The sequence below is a fragment of the Radiomyces spectabilis genome (assembly GCF_025331425.1).
Source record: "Radiomyces spectabilis strain NRRL 2753 chromosome Unknown BYT42scaffold_5, whole genome shotgun sequence".
In the NCBI taxonomy this organism is placed as follows: domain Eukaryota; kingdom Fungi; phylum Mucoromycota; class Mucoromycetes; order Mucorales; family Radiomycetaceae; genus Radiomyces; species Radiomyces spectabilis.
In genome coordinates this window covers 1,583,022-1,607,882 of record NW_026251930.1, presented here as the reverse complement: position 1 = coordinate 1,607,882, position 24,861 = coordinate 1,583,022, and the positions used below count along the sequence as shown (strand labels likewise).

Sequence of the window (24,861 nt, the reverse complement as noted above, 5' to 3'; positions counted from 1 at the left end):
GAAGCAGTTTACAATAACGCATGTGAAGAAATGAATGACTACTTTGTAACCGGGATCGTTGGATCCTATTTAGCATTATAGTTTGCCTGCTTGTCTAGAATGCGTCAAATAATAGAATTAGGATTGCTGTCTAGAATGCGTCGAATAATAGAACTAGGAAGTATAGATAAAAAAAAAACTTTGGCATGTTATTACAGAGTACATGTATTTCTGACCGGCAATGGCCAGTATTTTGCGCATATGGGTGGTCCTCCAGGCCCGAAAGATGACATCGTTATGATGACAGTATCAGCGTGTTCGAAAGGCCAAACAGCTTTAAAAGGAATCGAAGCAAAAAGAAGCCGTACATTCTTGTACGCCCCGAATCCGTCATCGTATCACTTCGACTCGCGGTGCAGACCAACGAACGGCATGACCATGGTCATTACAACGGCTACGAGCAATACCGTTTACAAGTGTGCCGTTGAAAATGTGTCAATTTGTGAAGAGCAGCCATCGTCATATGCCCCGTAAGTACCAATGTAGAAACAGTACCATAGTTTGCCTATATCATATTTGCAACGCGCTCTTCATTAATACCGATATGAACAAGATACAACTACGAATAAGCAAGCAGCAATTGGATCAAAACAATAGGATGTGGCATTCTTTTGTATGGTCCCACCGAGTAAAAACACGAATATCCTAGCAACTCCAGGGCAACAATCCCGCAAATTTTGTTGCAAGATATTTAACAGTTCTTGGCAGGAGTTCTCCAGACAATCGGTCTGTTTACGATAGTTTTATGTCTCAAAAGTTTTAATTGCAGAAGAATTTATACAAAAATAACTGGCTTCATTTCATTTGAGTTTGTAATGTAGATCTTCGCTTCAATATACGTGGTCAAGATAATGCTAATCAAAAAAGAGTCCCAAGTTGGAAACCTTATTGCCCACACCTGTGTGAAGCGTTCATAATTTTACCCTACAAGGGAAATGACCGTTTGAACAACGATGCATTTCCTTAGCATGGCGGGCGTTGCAGCCCATAATCCAACGCCGTGGTTCCTTGACTATACAGTATTCGGGACATGAAAAAAAATCAGAACGATGACATCACCTTTTTATTTTTTGGCGGGCCCTTCAGCAGAAAGCAGTCAATAGTAATGTGAACATTTTATTTTGGTTGTTGGGCTTATCCAGAAAGCGGTTTTAAGTTCCAATCCCCCTCACTCCATATTTCGCTTGCAATGCTTCGCAACATCTTGGCGGTCGCTCGTGTGCGATCCACGTACGCTAAAGCTGCTTACACAACCACTTTGATGCCTACAGCAAAGACTGTTGCCGTCAATGCTGAACAATCGCCCAACCGTGCCACCACTTGGGCTCGTTCTCAACGTCCCAAGGACCAAGCCATGTCGGGTCCTCGTTTTGAACAGACTGATCTTCTCACACAGGTAAATCCGCTCGTACTTGACGTGGTCAAACGAACATCACGTTATTGAACAAATTCTTTAGCCCAACCCCATGGCTGCTATCGAACTCATTGCCGAAGAACCTGTTCGCATGGTGTCCAAACGCATTGCGTCTTGTGACGGTGGTAAGCCAATCGTTACTTGTTTTATTACCAATATGAAACTATATGTTATTCATAAAATATGTTATAGGAGGAGGTGCTCTCGGTCACCCTAAAGTTTACATCAATTTGGTATGGCATAATCGCTTTGATTCGGTGAATAATCATATCTGGGGCAACTGACGTGTGTTTTTTTTCTGTTTCTCTTATTGTTAGGATAAACCCGGTGCTCATGCATGCGGCTACTGTAAGTTTTACCAACAAAACAGCGAGAACAAAAAAAGACGATGAACAATTGACACTGATATTGATTCTATCTGTAGGCGGCATCCGATTCCAAAAGACCGATGACCATCACCACTAGACCCTTGATTAAAAAATCAAATAAAACAAAGAAACAATCAGACGACATCTACCGTTTCCATGCAACAAAATGATGTTTACAATATTTAATCTTTTCAGTAGCCCAAGTATCACGTATTATTCTCCAGTTCCAGGATGATTTTTTCATAGACCGTAATAGCATCTGCAACAGTCATTGGTACTGTTGCCCATGATTCAAAATCACCCAGAGGTTTCACCAACTCACCCTCGGGCCCCATAGTCGCCAAAAATGTTCGTACTGCCTCGATTAAGTCAATTGAATCGTCTTTTGCCGATAGTAACTGATTCTGCTCCGAGGCTGATAGTCGGAAAAAGGAAACCAAAAGATCGCCATGGATCGTATTCGTTTCTCCGTGAGACAATTGGCAGTACCATTCTTTGAAGTCTTTTGATGAACCAAGCAGTAAAGGCACTTCAGAGGCTATGAGACGTTCTTGCAGTGCCAACAGCAAAGCATAGAGTGATGCATCGAGTCGATGAATTTGGATAACGCCGCCCGCCAAGCTGCAACAGACGATCGGTAGAAGCGGTTCCTCGCTCGCCTTTTGGATATCTTTTTCTGTGATTGCCGTCCATGGCAATAAATGTTTTCGGAGCAGTTTTCTCTCCGAGCCTGTATATCGTTGTGCACTTAATGTGCTCAGCATTGGTTGGGTCAGAAGATCGGGATAATGGAATGAAAACAATCGCTGAAGACGATGTTCAAACGATTTATCGTCTATAAACCAAGCAGCATAGGTTAACGACACTAACGTTTGAGGAAGAGGGCAGCAGAACACCCCTTTAAAGGGGATGAATACACACCTGGATCATCATAGAGGCCAACAAGACCACCAGACATGCAGGAGCCCACGGCCATACCGCCGTTTAACAGCATGGTGTGGCGGATTGTCCGTGATACCGTATCGCTAACAGGTGTTCCTAATTAGTGCATGTTCAAGAACTGAAAGGCTGAAAAACAAAAATGCTTCTCACCTTTTGCGGAATTCAATCTTTCCTGAGTCAGGGTCAAAATGATAAAATGAAATGGAATCTGTATGTGAAGCGACGCAGATACGATCGCCTGTCACATGAATTGCCGTGATGAGGAACCGCAGACGTTTGCTTGCTACTTGAACCATTCTACGACATAAAGAGTTGAGCTCATGATTGGACGCATGTTATTCTTATCTGTATTTCACCTTCCCTGCGCCGGATCCAGACGAAATAAATGTAACAAAGAACCTGAAGAAAACAAAAGCCTACATCATGACCGTCAGTCACTCTGTGGGCCGGCATTACATGCTAATGAAGCCTTGACAAGGCAACATTTACCCTGAAGGATGGGGACAGACAGCGTGAACCGCGCCAGGTAAATTTGACTCCATCCACACGAGCCGGAAAGTACGATCGACCATGATTCGATAAATTAACAAGGTGCCTTCTTGCGTGGATGGTAATTTTCGTCCATCACCAAAACTCTGATTCCCTTTTGATCGACTCATGCCCATGCACAGGTAGTTATATATTTTGTGGTTGCGATGAACAGACCATTCTATGTATCCAAGTTAGGCACGCAAAAAAATGTGATCATACTTCAACTCTACCAACCTTTCATGCACAGCACTGTGTCGTCTGGATTGATATTATCCGTCAAAAGATTATGCGGTTTGCGACAAGTCGTCGGTAGGCCACTATATTTACGCCTTCAGTTCATGCCCACAGTAACCATTTTTCACTAGTTTACCTAGCCAAGTCAACGATTCGCAGTAGAGGTTTATATTCGGTAGTTGTACTGCTCGTACTCATGAGCACGGCGTGTTGGAGAGATTCGTTATATACAACTTTTCGTGGTGTCTAAATATGTGGGAAAGTGAGCTGTGGCAAACGGACATACCCTTGGAAACAACTTTGCATTACCTCATTGATGGTTAGTTTTCGACTATGCAGTTGCCTTGTCTGACCAAGTTTATAAATAGAAATTTCGTTTCGGGTGGAGAGGAATAGATGATCTTCATTGGTACCGATGCCGTGGTCTCTTGGGTGGGCTGTGACGTGAGGTATAACAGTGATTGCATCAATCATATTGCGGGGTTTCGGCAGCAAAACCAAGGACATGACCAGTTCATCCTGTGAACCGACATCTATTCGCCATACATATTCTGATAATGCATAGACGGACGAAGGTACTGAAGCCGACGTTAACCGAACTGGTAAGGCGCCAAGATGATACCGAAGCGGCGGATCATTGAATAGCGGCACCTTTTCATTGTTATGCCATTTGAAAGCGAGTAATGTCCCTTCACGCAAGCCAAGCAAGAAGTAAGAAATATCACCGTTCCCAATGACAGCTGCCGATTGGGGTATGGAAAGAGGACCGTCGGCTGCATCTAATCCATCTTTAGTGTTAGGATCACGACATAATACTGCGCATTCGATGTGTAATATTACCATAAGCAATCACTTTTGGCGCTCGGAGTTGTTGTTTATGTAATGTATACAGATACAAAGTAGCGGTAAATGTTCCGACGGCAATAACAGAAGATTCGCTAACGGACAGTGAAAGAGTTAACTTATGCACTTAGAAGCAGCTCTAGATGGAGCATTTACCAGCAGTTAAGGTAACCTAGGTAACTGGGCTCTTCCTCTAGGACTATCTGAGCAACCGGGTGCATATGTAAAGAGCCACTACAGACAAAGTGAGTCGATTCCAAACCGCTGACATCCGCTTCATTGTGCTTACTGATGCATGTCAAACTCGACGTCAAAGACACATAGTTCATTTCGCATGCCTCTACGAAGACAAAGAGCCACCTGGAAACTGTGATCGAATGTGTGGTAGGCTGTGCCAAATAGAATAGATCGGTCATCAAAACCGCTATTGATTGTTTGCGGTTTCCACTCCAGAAGCAGGTTGCCATTGCAGGGCTCGTTTTCCGATACATGATTTTCCACAAGGATCCATCGGATGCTTCCAGGGCATATCTGGCAAAGGACCTTGTGATCGTGTATGTTGATAATATCGGCAAAAAGTGTTTTTTGACCATGCTGAATCCAGAGCTCATGCTCACAATCCCGAATATATCCGGCTTCCGAAAAATAAAAGAGATGAGCTTCTTTAGTCGCCGTGAATTGTCGTTGCGCACCCACCTTTGAAAGAGAGTGCTTTGGTGTAAAGTCCGGACATTAGCAGCAGGTACGATTTGCCGTTACGATCTGTGTTTGGCGATATTGGAAATCCCCACATCTGAGTAATCCTTTCCATCTTCAATATGAGTGATTTCTCCGTTTTACTGAACCCCTTTTCTTTAGCACCTACCCTCGACACCCGCTGTCGAACGGTTCAATCAAGTCGGCCGAGATGCCGTTGGTGATAAAACTCAGCGATCCACCACCGTGTTGACCCGAGCAAGCAATGAGTGCGTCCTGCGCACCTTCCATACTTGGAGCAATGGTTGCATTACTCAAGGGAGCTCGGTTGGTCATCGTCTGCATGATAATCGGCTCAGGAAACGGGGTCTGAGTTCCATATTGAGCGATCTAAGACGTTGTGTGTCAGGCGAGCTTTTTCTCATATCGACGGAAAAATCACGAGTTGTCGAACAGCCTACCGCAATCACTTGACTGTCTGCACTTTCCCCGACATAGAATAAAACATCGGCCGGGATAACATTGTCATCATCCATCATTTGGATCGTTCCCAACGCGCACATCGCTTGTCCTATGGGATTGCTACCAGCAAACCATTCCCAGCTAATGTCATCCAGATCCGAAAGATCTACGCGAAACATCTGTCCTTCAGCAGAACCAAGGTATATCAAATGTTCTTGCGGTTCCGGAAGCAAAGCAAAAGAGGTAATCAAAGGACCTATAACCCCAATTTTAATGCACTGCCGAAAATTTGGCAAGACCACGGAACTTACAATCGAGCTCACCAAAAGGACGTGGTATCAAGCTAGTGGGATAGTGGACGTTGCCACTCGCGACATCGTCTGTATTGAAGACAGAGATGTATTGTTCCTGGCCACAAAAAAAAATGAGCCATAACACTTCAATTGATGCTGCGGATTATTTCTCATACCGTCACCAACAACATTGTTTCCGGTTTGAAAGCGAGAGGAATCAATAACACAGGTAGCGGGGTATCTATTGAAAAAAAAAATAGCTTAGAACATTACCGCCCGGATAGAGTTTTTCAATTATTCGGTCTATTTCGAGACAAGTTGGGATCATGCGGTGATTTCTTACTTCTTTCAAGAGGAAGTCGTCCGATGCGTCGGACAATTACATCGTCAGGGTTGGATGCGTCAATAATGTATACAATCACGCGACAAAGCCGTTCAATATCACTAGCCACATATTGTCAACATCCATATCGTCTCAAACAGGGACCACTACACCGGCCTAAGCCAAAGAAAAAAAAAAGCTTACTTATAAACAACTGTACACAGTACAATACGATCTGGAGTGGCATGTTCGGTGTGTAAGAATTCCATATGCCACAAGATGCCTTCTTCAGTAACTGAGCCCATCTATTATGCGTTGAATGCTGTGGTTCTCGTTCATGGATATCATTTCATACCCCGACAAACGGATCAAAGGATGTTCGTGATGCACGTTGATTCAGAATGAAAATGTCAAAGCGATCTTGATACGATGCAACAGCAAGAGCACGCGAGCTAGCAAAACTCATGGTCAAAAATCAAATGCATCGGTTAATTGTTCGCACGGCTTACTAAGGATCAACAGCGAGCTTTTTCCCGATCTTTGTGTATTCCAAGCCGGGCTTTTCCAACATGACCTGTGGAAGCAAACAGCACATCAGTATCCTTACATGTCCATAGAATCGAGGTACATAACATTTTTACCTCTGCAAGCGTCTCAAACCGTTTGCCTGGCTTTTGATCTGCTGTCTCAAAGGATCGAATTGTCCAAAACACCAATTTACCATATTCAGACACGGCCGCGATAACATCGTTCCCCACGATGGTTGGATGATCCGATCTCGCCCTGAAAGTATATGGTGATTGAAGGATTTCTCTTTTCTTCGTTTCGTCGACATCCATATTGATTTCGCTGCTATTTTCTGTGTCCCAATGGAACCGTATCAGCCGTATATCGTTTACAAGTCCAAACACCGGCTGTTCAAACTGTCGCACCAATATTGATGCATCGTCATTCGCATCAATTGGCTGCTTTATATAATGCTCCAAGGAACTCCCCTATCGAAGTAAACGACATTTTAATGGGAAATTGTGCGTTGAGGTTACTGCTCATGGTTTGCTTCGAAATACGCAGATGTACCTTGACCAGAATAACGTCAACCTCAGACGGGCCGGATACTGCTCCTTGCAGCACTTTCTCAATAGCGGTTCCGTAAAGAGTCGAGCGATAATACGCATAAACTGCACTCATCGTCGTCGTCGGTATGTGGAACTTTATGCTGAGGTGTGTGTGCACGGCCGGTTTGTATGCTCTGCGTGTGCGAAAGAGTAGGCAAAGCAAAATGGTAAATTTGAAAGCCCGCACCCAACGACAAAATGTGACTGTTGATTCGAGCCGGAATTGGAAAAACTCCAAAGGGAAACCGATGCCAGTGGCAGCACTTAGTTTTTTTTTTTTCTCCTTCCGTTCTGTGCCATGCGTTGTCGTTGTGGATCAAACAAGGTTGAGGCCGATGCCGCTTCAGGAACTACCTACTGTGTAGCATGTGGTGAAGTAAGTTGACTAATAGCTGAGGATCCCTTTTTTTCTCTTGGTTTTTTCTAGTACTGGGTCGACTCATGATTTGTCTTTTTTCCTGTTATTAGGTCCTGGAAGAAAACAATATCGTTGCGGAAGTGCAGTTTGCCGAAATGTCTGGCGGTAAAACTGTGCTTCAAGGTACATTCGCCGGTGAATCAGGTAAGCCAAGACAGTGTTACATGGCTGAAAAGGTACATTGTCGTCTAATCACTTCAACGATATATAGGTCGTATTACCTCCGCTGGCACCTTTGGCCGTCATCGTGGAAAGGAAGGCCAAGAACAAGCAGTCGATAATGGTAAGCTTTAATATAATTGTCGATCTCCCAAATAACAACAACAGCGGTACTGATGTGGGTTTTTAGGTCGACAAAAAATTGCGAGAATTGCCCACGCTCTTCGTTTACCGGAACGTTATCGAGAGGCTGCGCAACGTTATTATAATTTGGCTGTGGCGAATCGATTTACCCGCGGTCGTAAAAGTGACCATGTGGCTGCCGTCTGTCTGTATATTGTTTGCAGAAATGAACAAAGCTCCCAGATGCTGATCGATTTTTCTGATCTGCTACAAGTAAGTTGGCAAACATGTTCTCCTGAAGCTGAATCCGAGGACTAACAAGTTTTTTTTTTTTTTTTTATCATCATTATTTTATAGGCAAATGTATTTGTACTTGGTTCAACCTTTCTGAAACTTGTACGTGTGCTGGTATTGAAATTGCCCCTTATTGATCCTTCCATCTACATCTCTCGATTCGCCGCAGCATTGGACTTTGGCGATTACACCCAGCGAGTCGCCCATGATGCCGTACGACTGGTGCAACGTATGGATCGTGATTGGATTCGTACCGGTCGTCGTCCCGCCGGTATCTGTGGTGCATGTTTGCTAATTGCAGCCCGTATGAACGGTTTCCGTCGAACTACTCGTGAAATGATTTATATTGTCAAGGTAGCGGATGTCACTATCCAAAAGAGGTAAGTCCCCTTTAGCTGAAAAACAGATATCAGTAGGCATGAAAACTAAGACGATCTATCCAATTTAGATTGCAAGAATTCAAATTGACCGAATCATCCAAACTCTCGATGCGTGATTTTCGAACGTTATGGCTGGAAACGGAAGCGGACCCGCCTGCTTTTACGAAAAACCGAAAAAAGCAGAAAATGGAAGAACTCGAGGAAGGAGAAGAGGCCGAAATCGAAGTCGAAAGTAGAAGAGGATCTTCGGTCAGCAGAGTGAGATTCCTCAACAACTTCTCCGAAGACACTGGATGCGTCAACGGAGACATCGAGAAAAATCCAGAAGAGGAAGCACAGATCGATCATTTGATCAATCCGGACCTCGAATCGGTTGCCAAATCAATGGAAAAAGAAATCGACGAAGATCTTCCTGAAGAAGCTGGCATGACTGAACCTATTGTAATGCCCGATCCCAGCGATCTTCCTGATCCGGAAACAGATAAAGAAGCCAAAGAATGGGAGAATGAATTGAATGAATGGATGCACGATAAATCCGTCGTGGAAGCGACCGAAAAATTAGGTAAGCAGGAAGCAGCAGTCGGGGAATCTCAACGTCTTATGCATACTAAACTTATCGGCGTTTTACTTTTTTCCAGCCTCCGAAGTGAATATCCGGAAAGAGGAAGAAGAGCATCTCTCCGATGTGGATGATGAAGAAATTGAAGCAGTGATCCTGACGCCGGACGAAGTGAAGATTAAAACGCTCATCTGGTACAATGCAAACAAGGAATATCTTGAAGAGATGGCAGTCAAAGCAAAGAGACTGGAAATGGATCGACAAAATGGTATCATCCCGAAAAAGGTAAGCAATTCATTGGCTTGCATGGATTAGGCAAGAACATATACTGACGTTACTTGATTTAATTTATCCAGAGAGGTACCAAACGAAAGAAATTGCCCCAAGCGTCGACTCCTGCGGAAGCGGCGAAACAGCTCATGGTCACGAAAAAGATTTCACGCAAAATTAACCAAGCCGTGTTTGATGATATGTTTGAATCGCCGGAATCGATTGCCAAGATCAAAGCACGCGATACGTTCAAGCAGTCGCAGGATGGCAAAGAAGGCGGCGATCCCGAGACATGGGAAGTGGTGGAAGAATCGGGCGATGCGCCTGCACCGAAGAAGGTCAAGGGTGACGGCAAGGAAGGTGATGATGCGGACGAAAAGAAGGGCAGCGATGCTGAAGAAGATGAAGATGAAGAAGACATGGATTCGGATGATATGGCGGAGGACGAAAAATTCATGAGAGACCAACGTGCCCAGTTTGGCTTCAATGAAGAGGTCACTGAAGACAACTACTATGACGAACACGGAGATTTTGAAGATTACGATTAGATGTTGTTCCTGGTTCCCTCCCATCCTCTTTCTTTGCGCCTTCCCCTTTATCCACCCTTTCATTCGCATATTTTCGATATCATCTTATGTAGCATAATTGTGTTGATCACAGTATTCTCTATTCTATCATTACAGCATTAGTACTTTTCTTTCCTTATTTCTCTTGTAATTTCCGTTTCCATTTCGTGTTTCATTTCAAAATCAACGTATAACTGCAATTTCAGTTTACTTTTTTTTCTGTCTTTGTAAGTTCCGGTTTTAAGAGTCGAGGTTGTTCATTTGCTAAAATAAGGTCAGATGTCAACATCTTTTTTTTTGTGCTTTCCACACTTCTACGCTGTCGCTATCCAGGCTTCCGAAATAGGCTGCTTCTGCCATGTTACAAAAGAGCCCCACTTCCAGGACGCCCGTCAAAAGTTTCATCTCCTTATACAGTAATGCAGGGTCATGAATTGTGGTTTGACAATCGAGAATAAAGTTACCATTATCCGTGACCACTGGGCCTGCTTTATCGGTGGGAGTCGCCATCCGCAGCTTGACCGTCGCGTCAGAAGGTAACACGGATTTGAGTTGTCTTGTTACCGTCGTCAAGGCCATCGGCATCACCTCCACAGGGATTCCGCGGGTCCACTAAGAATAATCAAGCAGCATGAGGACACTTTCAGATAATTTTTCTCGACTCCTCACATACCTGTGTTCCGAGTTGCCTGGATTGTTTCCGTTCGTCTAAAACATGCGAAATCAGATACGGTCGCAAATCATCTTTGTTTGTTTGTGGAGAAGCGTATTACCAGCGATCAGAATGAATCGTTCAGAGGCACGGGCTACGAGCATTTCCTGAAATAGACACGCACCACCACCTTTTATGGCATTCAGCTTTGGATCCACTTCATCCGCTCCATCAATGGTGAGATCAACGACAGGATGTCTATACAGAAAGAATCAGTACAATATGCCTCACAACAGCACCATGCAATAACTCACTCATTGAGTGATCCGAGTCTCAGTTTGTTCTTCAAAATGAGTTGTTGCGTTTGAAAGCTGGTAGGGATGAAAATGAGATCGTGCAGTTCTTTTCGCTGCTTGATGCGTTCAATAGCGAATTCAATGGTGGTGCCGGATCCTAGTCCTACGACACGTCTATTCAACGCGGAGGAGTTTAAGCATTGGTTCACTGCTTCGTAAGCTGCCGAGCGCTTAGCAATATCAGCTTTGGAAACAGCTGTTTGATATGCACGACGAAGTGCAGGGCCAGTTTTGCCGAGGAACATTGGAAGCAACAAACAGCTCAAAATCTGGCTGGCAGCAGCATGACAATTCATCGCCCAATGAAATGTTTCAATTACCACAGCAAAATCTACCACCAAGTGCCCTTAACATTAAATTAGGTTACCCATGACATCGTTGGATCATTTGGAGAATAAGTTTGCTAGAGTTATGCAAGGCAAATGATAACAAAAATTAAAGCAACATGCGAAAGTGTGTTAGTCAAACAGAAAAAAATATCATATCAATACAGTATGGCAGTAAAAGCAAACTGTGGATGACGTATACGTACCTGTAGACTGACGGGCCTTTATTGCCCGGAAGAATCAACCGTGTGAGCCAGGGCGGACTACGCACTACCACTGAACAAACTATTATAAACCCATGACATCTAGTATATTATACCAATTCTTATTCTTCAGGATCAGGAGCCTTGAGTTCACTTGCAGATTTAAAAAAAGAATGAGTCAGCCTCGGAGAAAAAGACTATCTTGAAAGATAGGATAGAGATCTTTGACATACGCAGTGTGTGTCCATTTTTATAGATTTCCATGTAATTTACACTGCCATTGAACTAATCACTTGGGAATTCTAGTGAGAAATATCGTGAGATTTAGCTGCGATGCACAGAATAATAAAATTGAATCTTTTTATTTTTATTTTTATTTTTATTAACAAGCCGTACACCCGCTGTGCAATGGATGCCGCCTGCCACCGGAGGCCGCCCCCTTACATTGAGCGACTTTCGTCAGACAAAAAGCCTAACGCATACACGGCATAACCTGGGCGAGAACTCTTGACGGAACTTCGGTATATTAATGACAACCTTATGGCATACGTTGCAACGTGATTTGTTTCTGAACACGCGCAGGGCAGCACTGGTTCCCCCCCTCAGTTCCATCCCGCCCAGGCTATGATAGATCTAGAAAGATGTGTGGGTATGTTGGGTATTTAAAAAAATGAGTTAGTAAGCTCTTTGATTGATTCAAATTTTCGTCAAGATATTTTACCTTTGTTATTTGAGTTTACAATAGCCATTGATCGCTTGACACGACTTGGGTTATATGACATTGAAAAAATTTGAATTAGTATACGTTCATTACATCATAGCAAAGGAAAAGAAATTGGACTTGCCTTTGAACCAAATGGTGTATCGGAAAAAAAGAAGATGAACACCGACCTCTCAATCATTATAAAATGAAGAGAATCAAAGGGCATATATAGTATAACTGACAAATAAAAACAAATTGAATGATGCTACAGAAGAACGCCAGTCGTATCATCAACCACTTTTCTTCAAAAAGAGCTCTACTCACATTTTTATTCGAAAAACGACGATACTCTGTTTGACCACAACTGGTGCAAACGGCATCTTGCTGCTGATTGTTTCGCCTATTATCGTGAAAGTGGGCAGCGAGGCATGGTTGAAAGATGAAAAAAAGGTTTAACAGGTCTTGATAACTTAGTGTAGATCATGTGATTTACAAAATCGCTAATTTCCCAAAAATTTTAACTACTCTAATTTTCTCTACCACTTCATTGTTCATGTAAATGTTGTGATCCGGGGCTTGGATGATATTTTCTGAATAATTTATCATACATATGCACATTGTCTTGATGGCGATCCCATGAAATCTTGAATGATAAGAAAAATGTTTGATATCACGAAGATGTAATGGAATATAATTATTTTATCTGCTTATTAACCCTTTTGATCTCGATCGTATTCTAATATCAAGTGAATAACCCATTTGGGACAAGACATACTGAATAATCAATGCTGTGATGTATGGTAACATAACGGTTATAGAAAATATGATAATGTTATGGCATATGAGAGTGTCATTACAGTATGCCGCTGGCCACGTCGACTCAATAAATGTAAACTCAAATTTTTAAACAAAACAATCTCGGCGACAAAAAAATAGAGCAACTACATACAATGGTGTATATCACCCGAGCCTGGCTCGCAGTAAATGGCATCTAGCCATTCGATTAAAAAATCTCCAGCCTCCACTGGAAGCGGAAAGTCACTGTGTAGCCGCTTGGATTTTCATCTATTTAGACAAGAGCGACCATTGAAAAATCAGCTTTGATTCACACAGTGGAGAATTGCCTGAATTAAGTATCGTTCGACCTTGTTATCCACGTATTGACAGGGTTACCAGGTATCGCCAAACGGATAATCGTCGATTGTCGCTTTGTGCCACGGTCACGGAAACCAGAAAAAACGACGATTTGAAACTCCTACAGCAGGGTCAAGATCTTTTTTTTTCTTTTCCTTCTTATTTTTTCGGTACCTTGTCCTTTGTAGTTTTTGGAGGAAAAAAAAACGCCATGTCGCTCGTCACTTTATTCAAGACTGCTAGTCGTCGCAGTGTCCAAGCGATTCCTCGTATTGCACCTTTTCGGAGACCTGTACCTGCTCGATTCCAATACCAGCGAACTTATACCACCCAGAAACCTTCCACGCCTCAATCAGCCAAGATCTCATCGTTGCCATCGTCGCAGCAAGTAATTCAGCAAGCCAAAGACAAAGCGGCTCCCAAGGTTGGAAAGCTAAAAGAGCTGGCTCAGAAATATGGTGCTGTCGGCGTGCTCGTTTATCTCGGTGTCGGCTGCGTGGATCTTGGATTGACATTTGCAACCATAGAAATGGTGGGTCAGCAAAAGGTGAAACAAGTGGAGAAGAGTGTGCTTGATATTTTCAAGAATGCCAAAGCAAAAATGGGTCTTGGTGAAGCGGTTCCAACCTCTACTGAAGAGAGTGCTCCTGCTGCGGATGATGATGACGAGAAAGCCTCTTTTGCTTCGATGTTCCTGTTAGCTTATGGTATTCACAAGACCGTCTTTTTACCGGTACGACTGGGAATTACCGCAGCTATCACACCTGCCGTGGTTCGAAAACTTCATGCTCTCGGATGGGCCCGCTACGCACCGAAACTTTTAGGTGGCGCCAAAAAGGCTTGAGGACGGGTTCATCTTTCCGGATGAATCATAAACGTGGCTAAAAAAAATGCTTGTGTCTTTTCATTCTCAGCTGTTGTCCCTTCGGCATTTGGTTGCCGCAGGGAAATCCTCGCTTTCAATTCATAACTCATTCCCCCCGCTCATCTTTAGTGTTCGTTGTATCCTTCCCTATTTGCATTCATGGCTTCTTTGTTTAGAATATAGAATTTAATTTAGATTTCAAGATGGTACTGTCAGTTCAAAGAATTTTTTTTTTTGCCTTCCCATAAATTGCTAATTATGCTTCCAGTTCTTTGCAAATCTTTGCCAACGCTTTTGCAACATCTTCAAACTCATCCAATTCGTTATACACTTGCGCACTGAATCGAGCCCACCAGCGATGATTGTGTTTGTAGACAGTTACCAGCGCGTGGTAGTCGTACATCAATTTATCCACAAAGGTCTGCGAGATTTCGTGATCCGATTTTGATACATTGGATAACGGGAGTTCCACGTTGATCATACATGTCGACAAAGTGCGATCCTCGTTTTCCATGACCTGGGTTCCCAAAATCTCGGCCGCTCGTTGTCCGCCTTTTTGCGCTAGATCGGTACAATAAGCTTGGATGGCTTCTTCTCCTCCGAGAGAAGCACGGTAATCCAGCGCTGCAGCGGGGCGGGATCAGTAACTTCAACATACCCCTCCTCGGATTCACATATCTTACCAGCATTGATGCAGAGAAAATTGCTAAAGTCAATTGCACCAGGCCAATCGAATGCCGCTTGAAAGTTGCATACCGAGTTGGCAGCTTCTTGAGGACTTTGATAAAATTCGTTGATGACAAGCGGCTGGATGAGATGTTGGTTACGTTTGGGTACGTAAAGTATGGCCGAGCTGCGTGGTGTAAACAGCCATTTGTGACAGGTGGAAATGAAAAAGTCCGGATCCGTTTCATGCAAATTCAACGGCAAATGACCTAACCGAATTCAGCAACTGCACTATCCCAATGAATGGGTACTCTTGCCCCGTTCAGGATTGGTGCGCTTTACTTACCAATGGTGTGAGCGCCGTCAACGAATGACATAATGTCGTACTCCCTTAGTAACCGAACCATCGCTTCATACGGGAATCGGACACCAGGTGTAGAGGAAATAGCATCAACAACTGCTAGACGGATACGACCATTGTCTTTGGCTTGCTCTTCTTCAATGATTGACCTTGTTTTATCCAGAATAGCTTGATCACTGAGTGGATAGGCAAGTTCAACCGTGACCGTGAGACAATGATGCGTGTCCTTCATATAGGTCAAAGTACGCTCCGTCACGTTGAAAGCGGTTGAAAACTAGACAAGGGAAAGGTTAAGCCGTGAAAGTGGTTTTGGCGAGCCGGTTTATTCACTTACACATAAAACTTTGTCTCCTTTATTGAAAGGAAAGCTTCGTAGAATAGAACAAAGACCGTGAGAAGCATTGGCAATAAAAGACATTTCCTCAGGGTGGCAGTGAATAAGCGCCGCCAGTCGTTGCCTATTGCTATCCAGTTCAGGATACAGCCAGCGGCGTAACCAACGGTCAGGATGACTTTCTGCTTCCATTTGGTATTTATGCAAGACAGGCAACAAAGCGCGTGGCCAGGCCCCGAATGCACCATGATTCAATGGTGTGTATTCGGGTTCAAGGAAAAACTCGGATCGCATTGCGCGACCGAATGTCTTTTGAGAATCTTTTGTCATGGCAATACAGTAATGAGGGAATGAGTAAGATAGAGAAACCAGTAACAGCAGTCGATAAATGACCAAGTTCGCGCGGATCGCTATTTTAAGGTTCGACCTTTTTGTGACGCGATTTATGTCAGCAGTGCATCAATGATGATCAGAATCGGAAAGCTGCGCCTCACTCATGAAGGATTAATGGGTGCATTTTTTTTTGTCCGTCAATTTCTATTTCCGGAAATATGGCATTGCTCATTTTTCTCACAATGATTTACAGTTGCAGTTGCACAGAAATGGGTTGGTCGTAGTGACCTTTTCATTCTCAGCTGCTCTGTCTTTGTGTGTAGACATGCTATGATCCTTGAAAGTGCAACGCCTTAAATATATTTCTAATAAAGAAAATGATAGCTAGTTGGTAGACAGCTCGTAGAAGAATGCAAGAAATTGCAAGAAACAAACATTGGATGCACCGCATGTTTCACCGCGATATTTTATTCCCATCGTAGTTTTTGCAACACACAAACAAACCAGAAACATCGGAATATCGATTCGCAGCAACGTTGGGCTTTCACGCTGTTTACTTCTTTATCCAACCACTTGCATCTAGTAATCATCATATTGCTTTTGATTCCCTCCAATCAAACCTCCCATTATCCGCTTGCGAAATCATCACTTAGTTTGTGCGGCGACTCAACAGCATCTTCTTCGAGTATATTCGTCGTCGGACCATGGTTACAACGCATATTCTCGATGATGAACTCACTGAATCGCCTGCGGCTATGACCGAATCGGCCATGGCCGAAGTCCACCCACACACATCAAATTTCTCAGTGGGGAATGGAACCGTCACCAGTACCGTCCCGCTCAAAGCGATCGGAAACTATATCATGCGAGAAAGTATCGGTAAAGGAAGCATGGGCAAAGTCAAACTGGCCGTGCACAAGGTCACGGGAGAAAAAGTAGGTTTCTTCTTTTTTCTTTACCTTGATCTTCTTTCAATCCAGCACAGTAAAGGCGGTTTCTTATATTTAATCTATAGATCGCTGTCAAAATTATTCCACGTGCGGATGCGCACAAATGCATGTCAGCCAAACAATGCGCACACGAACAAAGTCGAGAAATGCGAACGATTCGAGAAGGCCATATCATGCTTCTTCTGAATCATCCTCACATTGTGCGCTTAAAAGAACTCACAACCATCGGACCTTATTTCTATATTCTTATGGACTACGTAGGTGGCGGTCAATTGTTGCATTACATCGTCAAACGAAATCGATTGTCGGAGAAACATGCACGTCACTTTGTTCGCCAAATCGTTAGTGCATTGGATTATATGCATCGTAATTCGGTGGTTCACCGTGACCTCAAAATCGAAAACATCATGGTCGATCAATCCGGTCGCAACATCAAAATTATTGATTTTGGATTATCCAATCTTTTCTGTCCCGAGCGATTACTAAAGACCTACTGTGGATCGTTGTATTTCGCCGCACCCGAATTACTACGATCCACACCGTATCGTGGCCCCGAAATCGACGTGTGGAGTCTTGGCGTAGTCATTTACGTTATGGTGACTGGATCCATGCCATTTGATGATCGATCCATGCCTGGCCTTCACGAAAAAATCAAAAGCGGTCAAGTCGCCTACCCTGCACACCTTAGTCCAGAATGTCGCGATTTGTTATCGCGTGCATTTAAAACCGATCCTGAAGCAAGAATTATCCTGGCAGATATCATTCGACATCCGTGGCTGAACAAAGGTTATGCTGCACCAGTGGAAAACTATCTCCCCACGCGAAAACCTCTGCAACTGCCTCTGGATCCTAGAGTCGTTCATTCAATGACTTACGGGTTTAACATGGGCACCACACGAGATATCCGTTTAAAGCTAGAGCTTATCGTCAATTCACCTATTTATCAGACGGCCGCAGACCATGTGGCGACTTGCCAAGCCCACCAGGATGCATCGTCCTGTATTACAAACCCTATGACTGCTTCACCGTATCCTCACGGCTACGATGACCCACAAACCGTACCAGCTGCTTATCATCCTTTGCTGTCGCTTTATTATTTGACCCAAGAACGGCTCGTTCAAGCCGAAAAGAACAAGCGAGCAAGCCAGACTACCCGAACCACCTCTTGCTTATCAACGATCCCTAGTGGTTCGGTTTCTACCACTTCTGATCATGCAAGTAATCCAAGTTCAGTCGATCGTTCCAGGTCCCATCCATCGTTTTATGCTACATCAGCTGCTGCACCGTCTCCTGGGATGATTCCATCAACAACACCCATGTCCATCGCTTCATTACCATCGAAACACTGCAAGCATCGATTATCGTTGCCTACATCCTCACGATCAGACACGTCTCGGTACCCACATGTTTTCCAACTTCCACCCTCGCCGCCCTCCTCGGGCGAAGAAATGAGCGAAAGTCAATGCACAAAACGATCCATGTCTGCTCCCATGTCGACTTCTGGCGGACCTTCCCGAGACTGTTTCCATCGCTTTCAAAGATGGCTATCTCGTTTCAAAAAGACTTCAAGAGGAGCATAGTATCATATTCTGTATTTCATACTGTACTTGGTATAGATTAGATTAGAAAAGCATTTCATTTTACCCTAATATAGCATGACACATCGAACTGCGCAACCATGCATTTCTGTTTTTCATCCTGGCTCCAGATTACGGGATCCATAGCTGCAAACGATGTTCGTTTCTTACGGTAATATTACGCATATGTACTTTTTATTAGGCAAGAGTTCTCCATAATAATTACGTTATGGATTTAAATCGATCGTAAAGCACCCACATCGCTAGTAAAAGTTTCAGATATATTCATCGTTGTAGCCCAAATAGAAGCGACACATGAAGAATGCTGCATCGGTTTTCTATAATGCTTAAAGATTGTTTTGCTGTTTGAAGGCGTCCCATGCACCATTCAGAGTCGTAAAGATGCCACTTGCAAGCATACGTTGTTCAACCGTCGTGGAAGCAGGTAACTACCGTTTTTAAAGCCTAAGTACCATGGGTTACCCAGCCATCCAGTGTTGAGCTTACCTTATCCGGATGAACCTTGGCAATCGCTTTCATATATGCAATTTTGCATCGTTTCGGATCCACCAATTCGCTCATGGGAGTTCCCCGCCATTGTGCACCGTGCCACATCAACATATCCAATGACGCTAATAATGCACGCAAATTGTTTTCCTTTCCTGACTTCCAACTGTTGATGCGATCGTTGACAAAATCCGCCTTTTTGAGTTTTTCCGCTTCCTCCGCTTGCAGTTCTGCCTCGCGTGCTCGATAAGAAGCCAATGCTTTCCCTACTACCACCGGTTTCGCAGTCGATGGTTTGGGCTTCATTGGCGACGATGCAGCCGACGCAGCGAAACCACCATGGCCCATTGTTTCCGACGGTTGAGGTTTTTGCGTAGCCGGTGTCTGTACGGATGATGTGCGAAGTGGAGAAGGAACTGAAGTATCGTACACGGCAGATGAAGGGGTTGAGAAACGAGGGATGGGACTGGCGCGAGCCGATCCGACATTTGGAAATGCTGGTGACGGATTTCGGCTCTTCACTGGACTCTGCATTTCAAAGATGGAATAATCGAGATTTGGGAAAGCAGATGTTTGACTCTGTGATGTGGATGAGGATTGCTGTGGTGTGGATGGTATGGTCGTACGATCCTTTTTGCCAAATGTCCGGCACCGTGCAGCTGCTTGTGACCATTGCGGGTTATTCGTATCCACGGTATTGGCGAGTTCGTCGTAGATGGTCAGTGCTTCCTTGTAACGCTCTATATGTTCCAAAGCTGCTGCTTTTTGTCCCAACGCTGTGATCACTTGCTGTCTCCAGTACTCGCTGCTGTCAGTTATACTGATTGTTTTCGGCCGGGCAATATCTAACACAGTGTCGGCGTCCGCTACTGCTCTTTTATAATCGCCACATTTCATGCGGGCGGCTGCGCGTAAGTTGCTGACAACCGCTACCTGATCATGATCTCTCGGTAGAGCTGCCAAGGCACGACTATACGAAGTAATCGATTCATCGAAATGGCCCAAGTTGTACTGTTCGTCGCCCAAGAATTTTTCTTTGGCAGCAATAGTAACGGTGTCTGTAGATGCTTGCGATCGAAGTGGCGATGGTGTCTGTAAGGATGCTTTGGGATAACTCGATGTAAAGCCTTCCCTCGTCGGCCTGTTCTGTTGTTCTTGTTGCTGTTTCCTTTGCATCAGGTATTCTTTACGAATGCGCTCTTGCTGCTTTTTCCATTCCTCTTCCCTTTGGCGCTCTATCGCTGGATCTTCGTCTGAACTGTCGCTGTCCTCTTCACCTGCATCACGCCCATTCCGATTTTCCCCTAGACTGCTCCACGCTGAGGCTGCTGAAAATCGCGTTTGGTAGGCTTCTGCTGCCTGCGTGGGAGCCTCTGTTGCTGCTTTCGGGGTTCCAGCTGAGGAACCTGTGTTCAACTGAAGCAGATCCTCATCTTGGCTTGGTGCTGGTGTGGAGGCCCGATCAGTTTCACCGGCGGTATTGATGAGTCGATCGATAGCCGCTTGTAATTGACCGTTGGAGGCTTCTAAAGCACGCTTTGCCTTGATGTAGTCGAAACCCATTTCTACAAGTGTCTCCAAGTCCGGATTGGCTTTTCTCTGGTTCAGTGGTGAAAAGGATGTTGCACCGGTACTGATCGGAGAAGAAAATGTTGTATGCTGTTTAAACGATGATGCGGTCGATTGTGGCCGGCCCGAGGAGAACAAAGGAGAGTGTTTGTCATTGAAGCCAAGCTTGGTTGACGCGCTGTTTGTTCCGCTGGCAACGGGTGACTATTATTAAAAAAAATTGAATGAGCTCCATGATACCATAAAACGAGGCGACAAGCTTTTATGCACCTGGAATGTTTCGGTTGTCGATGCTGGCAATCGCATTCCATTGTCTGGACTCATCATGTTTCTTGAGTAGGATGCTTTGTCCCGACTGGCATTCGTCGTTGTGCTTGATTTCAAACGAGCCATGGAATGTGACGCCAAGTATGTCGGGGTAATGAGGTTATGCGGCGATGAAGAGGTGTACATGGATAAATGAACAACGGACAGTTTGGGATTCATATGCCTTCGAAGAACAAGATGCGGTTCTGATAACTCTTTTTGGGAACTCTGAGAGCCATTTATTGATGTTTGTGGTTTGGACGCGGAAATGGCTGGAGACAATCGCTCTGGCAACTCGGTCAAGGCTGGCGATGACGTGTGGTTTGCTTCCTTGTCGTTGTGGTGCTGTAGACCTGTCGACAGCTCGCGCGGCTTTTTCGGCACAGACGGAGCGGACGATACCCTTTTTTCCCATGGCCGTAACCGAGGCTCATGGTCCAAGCTGGTCATGATGAACAAAAAAAAAAAAAAGAATTTGAAAAAAATTCCGCTGCTGGCAGTGACGATGCGTTATGAAGCTTTTTTAATGCAACGCGGCGTTGTTTAAAAAAGAAATGATATTGTTTCCAAAAATGAGATGCAGCAGTATTATTTTACAGAAATAAATTGCCCATGTAATGTGCCGTTGTTAGGTGCGGCATCCAGCGCCAAAAGACGGGTTAGAAAGCCGTACACCTCGATATTGAAGAACGGTGCCAGAACCGTGCCGGGCGCATAATCACGCATCACATTCGGACCTTTGGCCATGAAGATAGCACGCATTTCGGGGGCCATGTTGTCGTAGCCATGAATGCCACGCGGTCGGTAACACGGAGCAGTATCAGGATCAAATTCGTCATGCGTGGTGAATGAATACCCGACGTCGGGAATAGTGACAATCGGAGCAATCCGCAATGTGCTGCTGTAATGAAACCGTGCTGGAACGTCCTCACGGCGGTATACTCGAAAATGGGCCTCAGGCACTTGTTGGGTATAACTGTGAAGCTCCTCATACACTTGATCCACAATATGTGAGGGCGCGTTCTCCACTGGGCGCAAGTTGAGCATCGGCCAAGCTTCTCGCTCCCGTAGATAACGTAACGATTCAGTAGATAAGATATCGTCATAGAAAATAAGCCTTGATTTATCGGTTGGCGCCATACCATGGTCGCTTACAATGACAATATCCACTAACGCGTCCAAGTTCCGCTTTTTCAAACCGTCCATAAGATGACTGATCGCCTCATCCACTTGGGTCAGATTACGATTCATCTGTGAGGATAAAATCATATATTAGGCGCCCCGATAGAATACCTGCTAACCCATAAAGCAAACAATGACATACCTGTGGACCGTCGGGACCTCCACCATGACCTTTCTGATCGATCTGCGGTATATATACAGCAATCATTTGAGGACGGCTTTCTATTGGTAAATCCAACCAATTCAACGTGGTATCCATTTTGTCTATGGCCGTTGTTCCTCGGATATAATCGACGAGATATGTCGGCAAATGGCTTGGCACCGCTGAACCTGGCCACATAATCACAGCAGACTTTTTTCCTTGTGATGCGGCAGTTGTCCAAATCTAGTAACAGATAAGAAAAAAAAGTCGCATCAGTCTCCAGTTCAGATATTGTCCCATACGCCGTGAAATTGTCTTACAGGTTCACCGCCCCACCATTTCGGTTGCTGACTGATTGCTGGCTTTTTATGAATGAACTGTTCCTTCAACTCTGGGTCATAAAACTCGTTGGCAACGATACCGTGCGCCTCTGGATACAGTCCGGTCACTAAGGTCCAATGGTTCGGAAACGTGATAGACTAACATGCTAGGCGTGAGAAACGCCACTGTTTTTCAACCCAGCACTTTAAGCATTCAGCACTTACGGGAAACGACGGATTCATATATTCTGCTTGAATGCCGGAATTGCCTTTACAATGTGGTGCATGAGTAACTCTCTAAGCTGGGGAATTGCTCCTTCATTCACTTACCAAAATCGACGAGATGAGGAGTCACTTGTCGATCAAGATAATCCTTTCGAAATCCGTCCAGCGAGATGAGAATCACAGTAGGTGCAAAATGGTGCGTGCCATTAAAATAGGCACCGTGGAGATTTGGTATTGTTGTCAGGGTATTTAGCTTGAAAAGCAGGAATAGGAAGAAAACCAACAGCGAAGCTATTCCTATGCACAGCCGATGGGTCTACTGTTGTTAGGGAAGCTTTTCAGGACACGCCATTATCCAAAGGTTTACCCATGTTCTACTACGTCGACGGCTGATTTCTCCCAAGGATTTCGGAGACGTAACGCCCATGTTGACTTCTTCATTTTCCAGCAATCTTTCCTTCTCAGGAACATCCAGGGAAAGCTGCATTGTCTGTATGGATTCTGGTGTACTTTTTCTTGGCCTCAAGGAAGGAGGACGTAGAGAAGATCCATGTGCTGCAGCCATGCCACCTACGAAATTGCTATAACGAGCGTAGAAAAAAAGGACGAAGGCCAAAAAATCAAATCGCGGGGAAACCAAGGTCGGAAGGGAATTTTTTTTTTTTTTTTTTATTTTATTTCGGATGGAATCATTTCTGCATGGAGACAAAAAGCTCCGCCACGGCTGTCATAGAAAGTTTACAAGTCATACCATGTCTTCACCATGCTTGCGAACAAGGAACGTCATTCATCTACGCATTACCCCCAGCACGGTAAATGAACTCGCATATCGATTGACTCCAAGTGGCGCTGAATTTATTTACTGTCCGAGCTATAGTCATTACGTGTTATTATCTATCTGCGCCAAGAAAACATTGCTTGGTTCAATGAGAACGGTCTTCTTCCTTTGGTGATAAGTACACTACAGCCTGTTGTTGTCAACCATTTGGTGACCACGCAGGCAAAATCCGCAGCTAAACGAAAGAAAGAAATGGAAATATTTCATACACTGAATCATGGTAATAACCGCTGTATATCTATGCGTTTCTGTGCTTTTCCAACTCACGAATATGAAGACTCATTCTCCTTGGCATATCGGTTTACATGGCATGATATTCACCAAGCAATTATGCTGCGTGTAAGAAAGATGACGCTTAAAAATCAATAATATTGGCATATCTAACCCACACGTTACATAGGAACCTCTTGAAGAAACTTCTACACTCTATAGACCACTGTCCATTTACCCTTATCAACTATCCGTCTCCATAGACCACCCTCAATTCAACCACACGATACTAGACGCCTATTTTCGTAATTTATAGTACATGAAAGTAGAAATAGTTTTTATTTACAAGAACACACCCTCTTCGGCATCCGATGGCTGGTACTGTTTTCGAAAAGCCAAAACATTGCTCTCCATCTCTCTTGCTGCTGCTTCACCTAATCTTTCACGAATAACTTCAAGTGTCAAGTCAATGCGCACTTCGTAACGTTCAATCAAAGCTTCATTTTCGTCAATGGCGGTGGTCAGATCGGGATCCTGCCGGTCTGGATCAAATTCGCGCATTTCATTGTTTGACCGCCGCAAATGCGCAATAGAATTCTGTATCTCCGGTATCTCCGTGAGCAAGGTATCCGGGGGTAATTCTTTGAGTGCTTTGTTAAGCCGCGATTTATCAAATGACATGAAGGGAAAGATGGACGAAGCACCGACATACGGCGTTCGGCGCTCGCGTTTGCGAGACATGAATTTCAGCACGTGATCATCGTTGGCTGGTAGCCAATCATGGGGCACCTCTGCATGGCTGAACCTGAACAGTCAGCTCCTATATGATATCTATGCCAAAAATTCAAAATATCGACACCTTCAGCCTGATAAGCATTAATAGATGGTATCTGACAAGATACTATAGAGAAGCAATAACTTTCTACCGTAGATTTATGAGGTGCAATGGAAAGGAGCTCAAATAGGTGTTAAGCTAGGCAGAGTATGACACATTTTGTTTCCGATGCAAGTGCGCTTTACGTGATGGATGAATCAGGTTGATTGAAAGATAACTTGTGGTGGTATAATTGGTAA

General features: G+C 44.3%; 13 protein-coding genes across 13 annotated transcripts; 5 read left to right on the top strand and 8 right to left on the bottom strand.

Annotated features, from left to right (window-relative positions):
* Nucleotides 1–1,228: 1,228 nt before the first annotated feature.
* BYT42DRAFT_545337 (zinc-finger domain-containing protein) lies at nucleotides 1,229–1,918 on the top strand (the record flags this gene model as incomplete). The annotated part of the gene is made up of 5 exons (XM_051565807.1): nucleotides 1,229–1,435; nucleotides 1,497–1,578; nucleotides 1,646–1,686; nucleotides 1,771–1,801; nucleotides 1,878–1,918. 5 exons carry the CDS (start codon nucleotides 1,229–1,231, stop codon nucleotides 1,916–1,918), a joined length of 402 nt encoding a protein of 133 aa, XP_051424737.1.
* On the bottom strand, nucleotides 1,756–3,190 carry BYT42DRAFT_305854 (uncharacterized protein). The gene is made up of 4 exons (XM_051562941.1): nucleotides 3,120–3,190; nucleotides 2,914–3,060; nucleotides 2,743–2,846; nucleotides 1,756–2,656 (listed from the first exon to the last, which is right to left on the bottom strand). The coding sequence occupies exons 2-4, from the start codon at nucleotides 3,057–3,059 to the stop codon at nucleotides 2,028–2,030; spliced, it is 879 nt and encodes a 292-aa protein (XP_051424736.1). The 5' UTR covers nucleotide 3,060; nucleotides 3,120–3,190; the 3' UTR covers nucleotides 1,756–2,027.
* Nucleotides 3,071–4,871, bottom strand: BYT42DRAFT_305903 (uncharacterized protein). The gene is made up of 8 exons (XM_051562942.1): nucleotides 4,661–4,871; nucleotides 4,528–4,605; nucleotides 4,369–4,466; nucleotides 3,838–4,301; nucleotides 3,665–3,774; nucleotides 3,529–3,611; nucleotides 3,253–3,472; nucleotides 3,071–3,179 (listed from the first exon to the last, which is right to left on the bottom strand). Exons 1-8 carry the CDS (start codon nucleotides 4,705–4,707, stop codon nucleotides 3,116–3,118), a joined length of 1,164 nt encoding a protein of 387 aa, XP_051424735.1. The 5' UTR covers nucleotides 4,708–4,871; the 3' UTR covers nucleotides 3,071–3,115.
* A 361-nt stretch (nucleotides 4,872–5,232) lies between these two features.
* Nucleotides 5,233–6,610, bottom strand: BYT42DRAFT_634697 (uncharacterized protein; the record flags this gene model as incomplete). The annotated part of the gene is made up of 7 exons (XM_051572482.1): nucleotides 5,233–5,436; nucleotides 5,499–5,713; nucleotides 5,829–5,937; nucleotides 5,999–6,063; nucleotides 6,166–6,266; nucleotides 6,349–6,449; nucleotides 6,500–6,610. The coding sequence occupies 7 exons, from the start codon at nucleotides 6,608–6,610 to the stop codon at nucleotides 5,233–5,235; spliced, it is 906 nt and encodes a 301-aa protein (XP_051424734.1).
* A 947-nt stretch (nucleotides 6,611–7,557) lies between these two features.
* BYT42DRAFT_613227 (uncharacterized protein) lies at nucleotides 7,558–10,010 on the top strand (the record flags this gene model as incomplete). Its single annotated transcript, XM_051571710.1, has 8 exons — nucleotides 7,558–7,635; nucleotides 7,728–7,821; nucleotides 7,889–7,960; nucleotides 8,027–8,232; nucleotides 8,317–8,633; nucleotides 8,702–9,195; nucleotides 9,272–9,477; nucleotides 9,549–10,010. The coding sequence occupies 8 exons, from the start codon at nucleotides 7,558–7,560 to the stop codon at nucleotides 10,008–10,010; spliced, it is 1,929 nt and encodes a 642-aa protein (XP_051424733.1).
* Nucleotides 10,011–10,310: 300 nt separating this feature from the next.
* BYT42DRAFT_494634 (ribose-5-phosphate isomerase) lies at nucleotides 10,311–11,281 on the bottom strand (the record flags this gene model as incomplete). The annotated part of the gene is made up of 4 exons (XM_051564311.1): nucleotides 10,311–10,640; nucleotides 10,702–10,736; nucleotides 10,802–10,938; nucleotides 10,995–11,281. 4 exons carry the CDS (start codon nucleotides 11,279–11,281, stop codon nucleotides 10,311–10,313), a joined length of 789 nt encoding a protein of 262 aa, XP_051424732.1.
* A 1,415-nt stretch (nucleotides 11,282–12,696) lies between these two features.
* On the top strand, nucleotides 12,697–14,246 carry BYT42DRAFT_593271 (uncharacterized protein; the record flags this gene model as incomplete). Its single annotated transcript, XM_051570687.1, has 2 exons — nucleotides 12,697–12,699; nucleotides 13,764–14,246. The coding sequence occupies 2 exons, from the start codon at nucleotides 12,697–12,699 to the stop codon at nucleotides 14,244–14,246; spliced, it is 486 nt and encodes a 161-aa protein (XP_051424731.1).
* Nucleotides 14,247–14,471: 225 nt separating this feature from the next.
* On the bottom strand, nucleotides 14,472–16,116 carry BYT42DRAFT_566547 (pyridoxal phosphate-dependent transferase). Its single transcript, XM_051567994.1, has 4 exons — nucleotides 15,629–16,116; nucleotides 15,280–15,568; nucleotides 14,951–15,202; nucleotides 14,472–14,891 (listed from the first exon to the last, which is right to left on the bottom strand). Exons 1-4 carry the CDS (start codon nucleotides 15,956–15,958, stop codon nucleotides 14,524–14,526), a joined length of 1,239 nt encoding a protein of 412 aa, XP_051424730.1. The 5' UTR covers nucleotides 15,959–16,116; the 3' UTR covers nucleotides 14,472–14,523.
* A 615-nt stretch (nucleotides 16,117–16,731) lies between these two features.
* BYT42DRAFT_494064 (kinase-like domain-containing protein) lies at nucleotides 16,732–18,491 on the top strand (the record flags this gene model as incomplete). The annotated part of the gene is made up of 2 exons (XM_051564271.1): nucleotides 16,732–16,896; nucleotides 16,977–18,491. 2 exons carry the CDS (start codon nucleotides 16,732–16,734, stop codon nucleotides 18,489–18,491), a joined length of 1,680 nt encoding a protein of 559 aa, XP_051424729.1.
* A 344-nt stretch (nucleotides 18,492–18,835) lies between these two features.
* Nucleotides 18,836–21,320, bottom strand: BYT42DRAFT_613222 (uncharacterized protein; the record flags this gene model as incomplete). Its single annotated transcript, XM_051571709.1, has 3 exons — nucleotides 18,836–18,937; nucleotides 18,996–20,768; nucleotides 20,835–21,320. The coding sequence occupies 3 exons, from the start codon at nucleotides 21,318–21,320 to the stop codon at nucleotides 18,836–18,838; spliced, it is 2,361 nt and encodes a 786-aa protein (XP_051424728.1).
* Nucleotides 21,321–21,458: 138 nt separating this feature from the next.
* Nucleotides 21,459–22,757, bottom strand: BYT42DRAFT_593268 (alkaline-phosphatase-like protein; the record flags this gene model as incomplete). Its single annotated transcript, XM_051570686.1, has 4 exons — nucleotides 21,459–22,121; nucleotides 22,195–22,437; nucleotides 22,515–22,673; nucleotides 22,740–22,757. The coding sequence occupies 4 exons, from the start codon at nucleotides 22,755–22,757 to the stop codon at nucleotides 21,459–21,461; spliced, it is 1,083 nt and encodes a 360-aa protein (XP_051424727.1).
* Nucleotides 22,758–23,390: 633 nt separating this feature from the next.
* Nucleotides 23,391–24,137, top strand: BYT42DRAFT_566533 (uncharacterized protein). The gene is made up of 4 exons (XM_051567993.1): nucleotides 23,391–23,551; nucleotides 23,617–23,797; nucleotides 23,855–23,916; nucleotides 23,978–24,137. The coding sequence occupies exons 1-4, from the start codon at nucleotides 23,423–23,425 to the stop codon at nucleotides 24,101–24,103; spliced, it is 498 nt and encodes a 165-aa protein (XP_051424726.1). The 5' UTR covers nucleotides 23,391–23,422; the 3' UTR covers nucleotides 24,104–24,137.
* On the bottom strand, nucleotides 24,130–24,468 carry BYT42DRAFT_494116 (uncharacterized protein; the record flags this gene model as incomplete). The annotated part of the gene is made up of 1 exon (XM_051564275.1): nucleotides 24,130–24,468. The coding sequence occupies one exon, from the start codon at nucleotides 24,466–24,468 to the stop codon at nucleotides 24,130–24,132; it is 339 nt and encodes a 112-aa protein (XP_051424725.1).
* Nucleotides 24,469–24,861: the final 393 nt, after the last annotated feature.

Excerpts from the sequence above, each read along its gene's own strand:
- BYT42DRAFT_305854 (XM_051562941.1), bottom strand. The coding sequence starts at position 3,059 with ATGGTTCAAGTAGCAAGCAAACGTCTGCGGTTCCTCATCACGGCAATT. Across the intron at positions 2,847-2,913 it reads AAGATTGAATTCCGCAAAAG|CGATACGGTATCACGGACAA; the intron begins GTGAGAAGCATT and ends AACACCTGTTAG. Across the intron at positions 2,657-2,742 it reads TGGCCTCTATGATGATCCAG|ACGATAAATCGTTTGAACAT; the intron begins GTGTGTATTCAT and ends CTTGGTTTATAG.
- BYT42DRAFT_305903 (XM_051562942.1), bottom strand. The coding sequence starts at position 4,707 with ATGCGAAATGAACTATGTGTCTTTGACGTCGAGTTTGACATGCATCA. Across the intron at positions 3,473-3,528 it reads CACAGTGCTGTGCATGAAAG|AATGGTCTGTTCATCGCAAC; the intron begins GTTGGTAGAGTT and ends TTGGATACATAG. Across the intron at positions 3,180-3,252 it reads GTCTGTCCCCATCCTTCAGG|GCTTTTGTTTTCTTCAGGTT; the intron begins GTAAATGTTGCC and ends GTCATGATGTAG.
- BYT42DRAFT_566547 (XM_051567994.1), bottom strand. The coding sequence starts at position 15,958 with ATGACAAAAGATTCTCAAAAGACATTCGGTCGCGCAATGCGATCCGAG. Across the intron at positions 15,569-15,628 it reads AAGGAGACAAAGTTTTATGT|TTTTCAACCGCTTTCAACGT; the intron begins GTAAGTGAATAA and ends TCCCTTGTCTAG. Across the intron at positions 14,892-14,950 it reads TTTTCTCTGCATCAATGCTG|CGCTGGATTACCGTGCTTCT; the intron begins GTAAGATATGTG and ends GCCCCGCTGCAG.
- BYT42DRAFT_566533 (XM_051567993.1), top strand. The coding sequence starts at position 23,423 with ATGGAATCATTTCTGCATGGAGACAAAAAGCTCCGCCACGGCTGTCAT. Across the intron at positions 23,798-23,854 it reads ATTTCATACACTGAATCATG|ACTCATTCTCCTTGGCATAT; the intron begins GTAATAACCGCT and ends ACGAATATGAAG. Across the intron at positions 23,917-23,977 it reads ACCAAGCAATTATGCTGCGT|GAACCTCTTGAAGAAACTTC; the intron begins GTAAGAAAGATG and ends CACGTTACATAG.